This window comes from Corythoichthys intestinalis, chromosome 18 (assembly GCF_030265065.1).
Source record: "Corythoichthys intestinalis isolate RoL2023-P3 chromosome 18, ASM3026506v1, whole genome shotgun sequence".
NCBI classification, from domain to species: Eukaryota; Metazoa; Chordata; class Actinopteri; order Syngnathiformes; family Syngnathidae; genus Corythoichthys; species Corythoichthys intestinalis.
Window position 1 is genome coordinate 12,387,728 of NC_080412.1, and position 12,045 is coordinate 12,399,772.

The 12,045-nt window shown below is 38.6% G+C and overlaps 2 protein-coding genes across 3 annotated transcripts in view; both read right to left on the reverse strand.

Annotated features, from left to right (window-relative positions):
- Positions 1-70: 70 nt before the first annotated feature.
- Positions 71-6,464, reverse strand: LOC130906750 (uncharacterized). Of its 2 annotated transcripts, none has more exons than XM_057821347.1 (8): positions 6,132-6,464; positions 5,979-6,067; positions 2,295-2,553; positions 2,086-2,229; positions 1,861-1,900; positions 1,742-1,782; positions 1,618-1,646; positions 71-617 (listed from the first exon to the last, which is right to left on the reverse strand). In XM_057821347.1, exons 1-8 carry the CDS (start codon positions 6,190-6,192, stop codon positions 384-386), a joined length of 897 nt encoding a protein of 298 aa, XP_057677330.1. In that variant the 5' UTR covers positions 6,193-6,464; the 3' UTR covers positions 71-383. The 2 variants fall into 2 exon arrangements, with proteins under 2 accessions (XP_057677330.1, XP_057677331.1); XM_057821348.1 differs by having other exon boundaries at positions 2,301-2,553; positions 6,132-6,459.
- Positions 6,465-9,921: 3,457 nt separating this feature from the next.
- acsl6 (acyl-CoA synthetase long chain family member 6) overlaps positions 9,922-12,045 on the reverse strand; it is a 35,611-nt gene continuing 33,487 nt past the window's right edge. Inside the window, exons 17-21 of the mRNA XM_057820843.1 lie at positions 11,377-11,493; positions 11,166-11,309; positions 11,000-11,101; positions 10,849-10,920; positions 9,922-10,732 (exon numbers count right to left, since the gene is read on the reverse strand). Of these exons, the coding sequence (XP_057676826.1) occupies positions 10,592-10,732; positions 10,849-10,920; positions 11,000-11,101; positions 11,166-11,309; positions 11,377-11,493 (576 nt within the window). The 3' untranslated portion in view covers positions 9,922-10,591. The remainder of the gene's footprint in view (positions 10,733-10,848; positions 10,921-10,999; positions 11,102-11,165; positions 11,310-11,376; positions 11,494-12,045) is intronic.

Here is a 12,045-nt window from a genome sequence, read left to right on the forward strand (position 1 = left end):
CAACGTGTAATGCGATTGTCTTATTTATGAAAAGAAATCCACCAGAGGCCAACGAACATAGATACGATTTATTTATTATTTTACACATTCTTGTCCCGACAGAAAAGCCTTCAAACAAGACATGACACAAAATACTGTAACTTGCACTACTTTGGACGGAACACCGGCCTAAAAGTTCATTATATACTAAATTACGTACATACCATGAACATTTTATGTGAAACTAAAAGCAACTCGAAACTCATTTGTCAGGTTACACACGCCTGACATCTAGTGGCCATTCATCAGTATAAACATATATGAACTTCAAACTTGCACAAAACTCACATTCTCCTTTTCTATTTTTTCGGTGCGAAACACTGTTTTGGGGCAAAATGATATATTCAGCATAACGGCACGGAGGGTTCAAAGTGCCAAACTGCAAGTTGGGAGTACCGCTTTCGATATTCCTTAAAGAACTCCATCCTGGAGGAGGAGTCAAAGTGGAAAAACATGACCTCACCATTCTCTTCAGAATCCTGCTCCTTGCATGGCTTCGGGGCCCCCTGTTTGGCAACAGGATCATTTTTAAAGGTAGCCAATTTCCTGTACGAGATGGGCCTCCTGGCATTGGCAGGCTAAAAACGGGAACACCGTTAGTCAAATCATTATGTTATGTGATTTATGAATGTGTTTACTTCAGTCACCAGAAGAATGGTAAATAGAGTTGTACAAAGAATAAATTTTAATGCAACTATGTCACAGTCATAAAACAACAGCATTAATTTTAAAAAATGTACCGTAATTTTCGGACTATAAGGAACACCTGGCTATAAGCCGCACCTACCAAATTTGACACAAAAACTTTGCTCATATATAAGCCGCAGCTGTCCTCGCTACATTTTTGTTTTTTTTTCACCAAAAGATATTAACATTTTATATAACAACGGCATCATAAGACCGTCATGAGCATTACTTAATGTTTATGACAGGTGTCATGAAGTGTCATCCGGCAAATTATTTCTCTTTTGAATGGATGTAAAAGATCCGGCCTGGACATAAATGGAGTAGTGAAAAAAAAATTGTGACAAAACAAAAAGAGACCCTAGCACCGGTAATAATATCCAGGAAGTAGCCACCCAACATGGGGGCAGACATATTATCATGACTAGTACTATTTTTGCCATCAAGTGCATGTATCACAGACTGCCCGTCCTTCTATGTGACGTCATTAATACTCAATATTACATGCACCATTGTGAGAGGTCTAAGAAGTTTGCTATTTGTACACTTAAATATTTTGAGCAAATGAAGGTCTGAACATTTCTCACTTTTGAATGAATGTAAAAGATCCGGATTGGACATAAATGAAGTTAATGACAAAAAATGTTGGATGACACTTAATGACAACTGTCATAAGCATTCATTATTGCCCATGACAGTGTCATGTCATAATTATGACCGTCTTATGATGCTCCTGTTAAAATAAAGTGTTAACTATTAACTCAAATAATTCAAGAAATAAGACACACTGGACTATAAACCTCAGGATTCAAAATGAGGGAAAAAAGTAGTGGCTCATAATCTGACAATTACGGTAGTTCATTTGAAAGAGTCGTGGTAGTGTGAATTGCTTACTTTAAGGGGTTTGCCCTTTGAGGATTTGTCTGCAGATTAGAAAAACAAAACAAAACACATTCAAAATTGCCACATTATTGACCACATTTATTACTATTATTAATGTATATATATGATCATTTACCCGAACAAGACTGAGAATCGTCAACACTCGGCTCCTGTTCACTGCACAAATTTGTTAAAAATGTTTCAAAAGTGCATGTCAATGAATAATTTATGAATGGAAGGGAGGGGTCGAGGCACCTTTTTTTGTTGTTTGTGTTGACCATAACGGAGGTGGTGTCTGAAAACAAGTTAGACAAATATCATTGTATGAATTATTTATTTTTATTTAAGAATCTTCCGTAAGTGGCAATATTTGTCAAATCTCTCGAGGTTTCAGAGAAATTTACCAAACAGATGTGTTGCAAATACTACTTGAGTCCTCAAGCTTTAATGAACGTCTTAAAAAAAGCGAGTTTAATTTACCGAGGATGGTAGAGAGGTTGATGGTCTGGTACATGTTGATACTCTTGTGGTCACTATTCACCAATGTGGAGTTCCTCACCCAGGTTTTCTGGACATCCACCAGCTCATTGGGGTCCATGAGGGAGATATTAAACATTCCTGTCTCTGACGTGTGGGAAACCAAATTAATGAAAGACTTTGTGTTGTCTCTACACAAACAACGGAGTCACCATTACGGTCATTTCTGAAGATCTCTGGGGAAGAAAGGCTTGTGGAGGCTTCAGAGTCGCAGAAGACATCATCGTCCGAGGAGTCACTTGAGTTGTCAGCTGCTGTCACCGTCAGCCCTGTTTGAACTGGGTTTGATCTCACCTGACACGCGGGCTGACCCCAAGTGACCTGTTCAGCTGATGATGCTGTTATCGGCAAGATGGTTTTAGTGGAGCTTGGATGAAAATGGGGTTTGGGTTGTGAGGGCCTGCTGCTGTTCTGAAGAGGTAAAAAGACAACATAGCACATCCCCCACAGAAGCCAAACAGGAAACCCCTTCCTTGCATGGGGGGGAACTGACAAATGGTACGGACTTTGGAATAAATGGCACTTGATCATTTTTGGACTTACAAAAATTGACAAAATGAAGCCCAAAATATACAAATCATGTTCTACTGAACTGCTGTCAAAGGTGGGTAGAGTAGTGAAACATTTTACTCAAGTAAGAGTAGTGTTACTTCAAAATAATATTAATCAAGTAAAATTAAAACTAGTCATCCAAAAAATGTACTCCAGTACAAGTAAAAAAGTATTTGGTGAAAACTACTCAAGTAATGAGTAACATTGTGAGTAAGTGCTTACAATGTTTGATTGTTTATTTAAACAATAGTGTATTTTCTCAGCAGGAATTTAATATTGTACCTATTACATAACCAGATTAAGCCAAATAATTGAAAAAAAATTGAATTATGGCGAGAGAGAAAAACATACACAGAAATGAAGCATCATTCGTCCAAAGAGCATGAGTGCCCTCTAATGGAGAAAACATTTCCCATTATGAAATGAAAAGGATCATATCTCTGGTTTTCCGAGGTCAATCAGTGCTGGAAAAAAAAGGGAGATATGTCAAAATCAGCGCTATTGAGTCATGTTGACAGCAGCGTTCTATGTGAAATACCGTATTTTTCGAACTATAAGTCAGGGTTTTTTCATAGTTTGACAGAGGGTGCGTCTTATACTCTGGAGTGACTTATGTGTAAAATTATTAAAACATATCATTGTTGCTTGCATGTTCTGTATGCTATAGTTATATGACTAACTCTTAATAGCTATGTTACATTAACGTACCAGGCAGGTTCTCAGTTTTATGCGTCATGTAATGTTAGCATAACGTACACTTATTCAGCCTGTTGTATCTTAATTTTAAATTGCCTTTCAAGATGACATGTCTGTTCTTGGTGCTGGATTCTATCAAATGAATTTCCCCCCAAATTAGACTTAAATTCCGGTGCGACTAGTTTTTTTCATTGCACATTTTTTGGCTGGTGCGATTTATACTCAGGTGCGACTTACAGTCCAAAAATATGGTACATAATTTTTTTATTCTGCTTTAAAGGCGCCACGTGATTTATCAGGCTGGCGTGATGATGGAACTGCAAACTTGAGTCCTATTGGTATAATTACACATGTGCAGATTACCGGTTTCAAGGTATACCGTGGTGTGAAAACATCAAGGTTTTGAAACCGCAAACATTTTCCCTCAGGTATGAGCTATTTTTTATGTCCCCAAAAATGCATCCCGCGCTTGCAGCTGTAAGGCTCAACCCTCCCCCACTGGTTGTTGCTCAGTGTCAGTGAGTCAGCTGTGCTACACGATGACTGGAGGAGGTGAAACTCCTGAACTTTCTCCCCCATCAAAGAAAACGAAATCGCTGGTATGGGCATACATACAAAATTACAGACGGCCACACGGAGGAGGGCCAACCGACATGTAAAACATGTTTGCGGACGGTGGCTGCCGAGAAGGCAATACCTCCAATTAGAGGTGCATGATAATTATCAGTCCGATAATAGGAATTATGACGTCCTCCCAATAAATCCAATAACATTATATATTATCGGGCCTATCGATATTAATTTTGGCACCGTGTCGGTGGATTGGGATGTGTGCGTTTGAGTTGTTTCATGGACCAAGACCACCAAATGTTTAATCTGCTGACAAAGCACAATACCTGTTGGGTTTATATTTGTTTTAGTTCAGCGCTCATTGTTCAGGGGAACACATCATCTATAATATTGACTAATTTATGGTCATTGACTCAAATTTTATTTATTTGAAAAAACAAATATGGGCACTCTATTTGAAGTCAAAATTGTTGTTGTCTTTGTTTTTTTTTCATTATAATAATGCTCATGTCATCATGAAAATTCTGGTTAGGTCAAAGGCAAGTCTATGCTGAATCCACCAGTAGTATTTTTGGCCTACACGTGTTCAAAAACCCATGTGAATATACATTTAAAAATTATATATATATTATCAGTTATCGTATCGGTATCAGCTTTGAGGAGCAGAAAGTTATCGATATTGGTTTCAAAAAATGGATATCGTGCACCCCTACCTCCAATAAGATTTCGCATTCATACAAAATTAAAGGTTAGTAAACACTGTCATGAACTTTTCCCACCAGCTACGAGAGTTAACATCAGAGGGTTTAGTGCAGGGGTAGCCAACATCGGTCCTCGAGGGCCCCTATCCAGCTTGTTTTCCATGTCTCCCTCCTCCAACGCACCCACCTGACTCAAATAATCAGGATCGTTATCAGGCTCCTGCAGAGCTTAATGATGAGCTGATCATTTGATTCAGGTGTTTCAAAGGAGGAAGACATGGAAAACAAGCTGGATAGGGGCCCTCGAAGACCGTAATTGGCTACCCCTGGTTTAGTGTGTCTAGCGGTGGTAAAACGTGGTGTTTTTTTCCTCACTGGCAACTGTCTGCGTTGAGAAAGAGTGTATAATATAAACATGATACAAGTCATACACACATGCTTTTTATGGAATATAATTCACTTGTTTTTGTTCTGATGGTAATAATGTTGAGCTGTGGCTGTGGGTTTAGGCTCACCTAAAGCCAGGACTGCATTTATTTAAATTTTATTTAATTTTTGTTTTGTTTTGATATTATACTTATGTTCCACTTTTCTAATGTTTTGAAAAATAAAAATCCAGTAAAATGGGGGGGGGGGGGGTCAATCAATCAATCAATCAATCAATAAACCCGGATATCTCAAAGTAACACATTTTAGAGCTGTAATTGCAATACTGTGGTACCGTGAAACCATGATATTTTGGTTTAAGGTTATCATACCGTCAGAATATCATATTAGCACATGCATAGGTATAATGGAGTCATGTGAAAATTGTTGCTTCATCTCATTGGTGAAATTGATAGAGCCACTGTTGACATCGCTGGCAAAAAAAAAAAAAAAAAAAAAAGTAAAATCTAATAGGTAGAATAAAAAGAGAATAAAAAGAGGAAAAATTACTAGTGTAGCACAAAGTAGCTGAGAAATCTACTCCATTAAAAGCTAAACGTATTGCTAAAACGCTTAGGAAGTATGCTTTTCTAAAAAAGTTACTCAACTAAATGTAACGGAGTAGGCTACATGTAACGCGTTACTACCCACCTCTGACTGCCGTTGACACTTTTTGGACTTGGAAAAGCCAACTATGTTCTATATTAAGAGTTTAACTTATTGGCTGTCATTGACGACGACGCCGACAATGGCATTGATCGAAAACATGAGAATTTACTGCCAATCCTATTTGCAAGGAATTGGACGTCTATCGTTGTGAATGGCAGGCAGTTAATTTGGTCATTGGAGAACTTAGTATTAAGTAATAAGTAATGAAATTGGAAAACCTACCTGTAAGTGACCATTTGCTGTACTGGAATTGCCTTCAGTGCCTTCCTCGGGTATTTCTTCCTTCTTTTTAAATGATGAAACCCCTCTAGCTTCGAGGTGAATTAGAAGCATTTTCAGGTGATATTTTGTCGTATAAACAATGAGTTTTCTTACCATGTCGCCGCAACAGAGGTACCTTGAAAGGCGTGTCTGCATTGACCCTGTGACACCTCATTTGAAACTTTTTAATGCGAATAAATAGCCGGGATAATGAATTAAATGGCAACGTGGACGTTAGCTAACGTCTACCTCGTTAGCGTTCACTCAAGATCGGCGTAGTCGTTAACGGCGGAAAAACGAGTACTCTACACTAAACACACGTGTTTAAATTAAAATAGTCTGTGTGACTGTTCCCCCACTCTTATTTTGAAAGCCCACACTGGAAATTGAGATGGACCGGATTATGCTAGGTCACTTTACACTATTAGGGTACAAATAGGGAATGGGACGTACTACGTCATTGTTTGGACGCGCCTCCATGCTGATGATATGCTTTACTTCCGGTGTTCGGCCATTCCTTACTACGCAGCGAAACGTCTACACCAGGGGTCCCCAAACTACGGCCCGCGGGATACGGCCCGCAGCCACATTTGGTCCGGCCCCCTGAACAAAAAAAAAAAAATTGTAAAAAAAAAAAAAATTGTAAAAAAAAAAAAAAAAAAAATTTTTTTTTTTTTTTTTTTTTTTTTCAATAGAGTAATTCATGTCCTGGCTTTTTTCTGTGAAGAACTGAGCAATGGTTATTTGGTTATTATCTATTTAATTAATACAGTATTATTATATTATATTATATTATATTACATGATATTATATTATATTATATTATATTATATTATATTATATTATATTATATTATATTATATTCAGGGGTGCACATAAGTGGTCCGCACATGCGTACTGGACGTAGACAAATGCGCTGGCCCTCAACGGCTTCCATACGCTTTTGCGTACCGATGGCTGACCACTCTATTTGCGGCGGACACGAGAAAATAACTTCTCAAAATGTCGATGAGGCAGGCCACACTGAGTAATTACTTCCGTGTTCCCCCACCCCCGTCAAAAGACAGACAGACGACAGAGACGTCACCGGAGCTACCGAAAAAAAGGACTTTTGCTGAAAAGTGGCTACAGGAGGTACCATGGCTAGAAGCGAATGATGCTCGCACGGAAATGCTGTACAAAATGTGCCGTGAGAATCCCAATGTCGCCGATTAGAGCAACGCATTTTATGTAGGGTCAAAGAATTTCAGCCATCCAAACTTTGAAAAGCACGAAAAAAACAGAGAGCATGTGGCAATTAAGCAAACTATCGATGTCAAACAGGACCCCACTGGCCCTATGGACATGTGGCGGAATAGGGTGGAATAAAGGTAATGAACAGCGACATGCACTGACAAACGTGTTTTTGCTCGTATTTTACAAAGCTAAACATGCACGTTCAATGAGGTCTTATGAGGAGGACATCCCACTTTTAAAAAGGCTTGGAGTTAATGTGGGAGCCGCATAATGCCCTTTATTTTGAATTGGTGCTTTTATGTTTATTTCTTTACATTTCACTTCAAAGTAATGGCAATTTTGTTGTGCCAGTTGATGTTAATCAAGCATTAACTGTTAATATAATTAATCAAAGTTAATTGGCTCTAAGTAAAGCTTGTCATAAATTTATCGCATCAGGTGGGTCGGCTCTCAAGCTCAATGAGGACCAAGTCACATCTCCAGGTCCTCCTCTGAGAACCTGGGCAAAAAAATTATGTGCACCCCTGATTATATTATATTATGTTATATTATATTATATTATATTATATTAAGGGCTGTCAAAGTTATCGCGTTAACGGGCGGTAATTAATTTTTTTCATTAATCACGTTAAAATATTTGACGCAATTAACGCATATGCCCCGCTCAAACAGATTAAAATGACAGCAGTGTCATGTCCACTTGTTACTTGTTTTTTGTCTCCCTCTGCTGGCGCTTGGGTGCGACTGATTTGATGCACCATGAGCATTGTGTAATTCTTGACATCAACAATGGTGAGCTACTAGTTAATTTTTTTGATTGAAAATTTTACAAATTTTATTAAAACGAAAACATTAAGAGGGGTTTTAACATAAAATTTCTATAATTTGTACTAAAATCTATCTTTTAAGAACTACAAGTCTTTCTATCCAGGGATTGCTTTGACTGAATATTAATGTTAATGCCATCTTGTTGATTTATTGTTATAATAAACAAATACAGTACTTATGTACAGTATGTTGAATGTATATATCCGTCTTTGTCTTATCTTTCCATTCCAACAATAATTTACAGAAAAATAAGGCATATTTTAGAGATGTTTGAATTGCGATTAATTACGATTAATTTTTAAGCTGTGATTAACTCGCTTAAAAATTTTAATCGTTTGACAGCCCTAATTATATTATATTATATTATACTATATTATATTTTATCATTTTTATTTTATTTACTTTGGTTCCGTGAAGAATCCAGAAAGGGTTATTTGATTGTGGCTTTCTGAAAAACAATACATTTTTACATTTAGGCACTCCTGCAATCGTCACACTTTTTCTGTTACAAACTGACCCCGGTCCCTCATCAGAGAAGAGAAGGGTTATGTGGCCCTCACAGGAAAAAGTTTGGGGACCCCTGGTCTACACAATGCTCAGGGCGCTTGCGCATGCATTCACACGCATGCGCACATCGGTTAGAGGCGGCGATTACTTGGCGATTACGCACTATTTTTGTTTTTATTTAGTTATTTAGAACCTTTTCACAGCCTCAAAGATACTTTTTGCATGTATTACCCTCTCATACTTTTAACCATTGTGTTTTTTGTGTTAGCTTTGAAGCAGTTGACCACATTAGTCACGTAGCGTGTATAAACCGTCCTTATTTGATATAACTACATTTAAGTATTTTCTGCAGGCATTTTTTTGTACCTTATTCCTGTATGCATCTAAACAAAACAAGTTTAGAGCGCACGGTAGTACTTTAGGTGTCAAATTCAACTAATGTAGGACATTTCGCGGTTGTAGGATATTTTGGCAGAACACCGGTCCGCCAAACTCAACGGGGATTGTAACGTGTGGTAGTGCTAAACTAATTCCTTCGGTGTATTAGAAAGAAATTATCGGTGTGTATTGTTGTGTTACCGGGTGCAACAGCGTCTCCCACCCACGACAAAAAAGGGCAAGGAAAACTGGATATCCTACCATAGAGTCCCTTTTCATTCAGACGCCAACGGATAGTACGGGTTGACACTTTTGTACCCTCGGACTGCAGGACAGCTTGAACTTGTTTGGATGTTAGTCGAGGTTCTTTATCCACCATCCGCACAATCTTCCATTGAAGTCTCTCGTCAATTTTTCTTGTCCGTCCACATCTAGGGAAGTTAGCCACAGTGCCATGGGCTTTGCACTTATTGATGACACTGCGCACAGTCGACACAGGTCTTTGGAGATGGACTTTTAGCCTTGCTTCCTCAAAATTTTGATTCTCAAGTCCTCAGAAAGTTCGCTGGTCTTCTTTCTTTTCTCCATGCTCAATGTGGTAGACACAAGGGCACAGGACAGAGGTTGAGTCCACTTTAATCCATTTTAACTGGCTGGAAGTGTGATTTAGTTATTACCACCGCCTGTTATGTGCCACAGGTAAGTAACACTTGCTGTTAATTACACAAATTAGAGAAGCATCAAAATAAATGCAAAATAAATGAAGATATTACTACCAAAGCATTTGTAATTGCAATCATGTGCCAATACTTCTGGCCAGCAGTGTAGTTACAAAATTTTATATAATTCTTTAGAAGAACGCTAACTATTATAGCATGATATAATTATAGTATTGTTTGTCACTTGTGGACATTATAAATTTCCATCCAAATACGAAAAATCAAGTTTAAAATCATCTCAGAATGGTATTTTATTTCATGAACCTAGTTCCCCTCCTACCTCCAGTCATCACCATCATCATTATCATAACAAGGATATGCTGTTGATTCGACTGCATAAATTAAAGAAATAAATACGTACAGTTTGTCCCACTATACATACACTCAAAAAAAAAAAAAAAAAGTAAAAATCTCATTCAAACCGCAGATTCGAGTTGTCAATAAATAAGCTTACATCTCTAGTGTAGCTGTCCTCGTGTATGTACATACATAGTTCATTTTCACGCTATGGGACAACAATCTTGAAAAGCTTCTACATTATTCGTATGTGATTTATAAGAAAAAAACTAAACCATAATACAAGTCGCTGCTTAATTAAAAGTGAATGGTTGCTCTATTTTTCACCACAGGACAACTGCATGCACTGCCCCGCCGAGTCCTGCTTTTGCCTTTTTTATGAAAAAGAAAATGGAAAGAGGAGTGGTGGGTGTGCTCCCCAAAATGGCCACGCCATTACTGGTAAGGCAGGAGGTACCCTTGTGTGAGCCTACAAAAAAATCCATGTATTTGATGTTTGAAATAAAACTGCATGACTATCTGGATAGATGGATGGGTGGATGGAGGGGTGATTTTTTTTTTTTTTTGCTTCTTGTTCCAAAATGCACATCATTGTTGTATTTGTTGTCCTCACATGGAGATAGTGCTGTAGAGCTGCTCGATCTTCTCTTTGAAGAATTCCCGCAACTCAGGCCGCTTGGCCTTCAAGGTGGGTGTAAGCAGGCCATTCTGGATAGAGAACATCTCGCTGTGGATGTAAATGTTCTTCACCTGGTTGCAGAGAATAGATGTTTTAGTGCTAACATATTTTTGCAATAGTTTCAGTTCAGTAAGAGACGTACATGTATGATTTTCTTTGCATAATACAGAAAAAAACACTTAATCACCTGCTCAAATGAGTGCAGAGAACTGGCCTTGCCTAGACGTACCAGATCCTCGAGGATGGCCTTTTTAAGTTCCTATTAATACAGGTATCGCAGCGCTTACAGTCACCCCCAAAATTCTACCCCAACATTTGTTTGCAGCTGTATCACCTACTGTGTTTTTACAAAGGTCCTTGTAGGTGCCTAAGATCCCTTTCTTCTTGGCCCAGGATGGCATGACTTCTGGGTCTGGTACGACAATCCCAACCAGACAGGACTGAAAAAAAAGATTATAAATGTGCTTAAAAAGTTGAGGCAGAAGACGAATGATTTCAACTGACCTGGAGGCTGTCTCCGTGCACATAGAGTTGAGCCACGGGCTCGCTCCGGATGTAGATATTCTCTATCTTCTCAGGGGAGATGTACTCGCCCTGAGCCAGCTTGAAGATGTGCTTCTTTCGGTCCACAATCTTCAGCGTACCATTCTGTCAAAAAGACGAGTCGTCAACCGTATATCATTCCATAGCGAAGGTGTCAATTTATAAAACGTACGGGGAGCCATTTGCCGATGTCGCCGGTGTGGAGCCAGCCGTCCGGGTCCAGTGTCTCGGCGGTCCGCTCGGGATCTTTGAGGTAGCCCTTGAACACGTTCGGTCCCTTAACGCAAACCTGACCGAGGAAAAATTGGAAAAAAAAACCTCAAATGCACGTAACACAGAACTAATTTTTACTGGGAACATTTTTTCGTACATTTAGGTCTTTGAACTGTTTTTTATTTATGATTGAATAACTGACATTTTCTTTGATGCCATAAAATAAAAAGAAGCACGGTGGGGCTGCAACGTCTACTACATTCCACCCCAAAAAATAATCATTCAAGTATTCCCCGGGATTATGTGATTTTTCGACTTTACGACGCCGGAGTCTCAGTCGTCTTTTTTTTGTTTGTTTTTTAATAATGTTGACTTTTGTTTTGTGGTGCATGCGTTTATTTTGGCGCAGTAGGCGTAGAGCAGGTAGTACTTCCGGACGCGAGTAAGAGAATACGTACACACGAAGAAGAACATATTTGCTCACACCAAGAAGAGGCAGGCATGAAAATGGGTTAGGGGTTAAAAAGGTGAGAAGGGTGTGGAGGAAATATGTTCCCGTACACTGCACAACGAGGGCTGTCCCAAATAACTAATTTTCTCTCGATTAGTCAGCTGACTATTTTTACGA

What these genes read in the sequence shown, in the direction of transcription:
- LOC130906750 (XM_057821347.1), bottom strand. Translation starts at nt 6,192, where the DNA reads ATGAGGTGTCACAGGGTCAATGCAGACACGCCTTTCAAGGTACCTCTG. An exon ending in CAACCTCTCTACCATCCTCG is followed by an intron (nt 1,901 to 2,085) that starts GTAAATTAAACT and finishes ACTTGTTTTCAG; the next exon opens with ACACCACCTCCGTTATGGTC. An exon ending in CAAAGGGCAAACCCCTTAAA is followed by an intron (nt 618 to 1,617) that starts GTAAGCAATTCA and finishes TCCCGTTTTTAG; the next exon opens with CCTGCCAATGCCAGGAGGCC.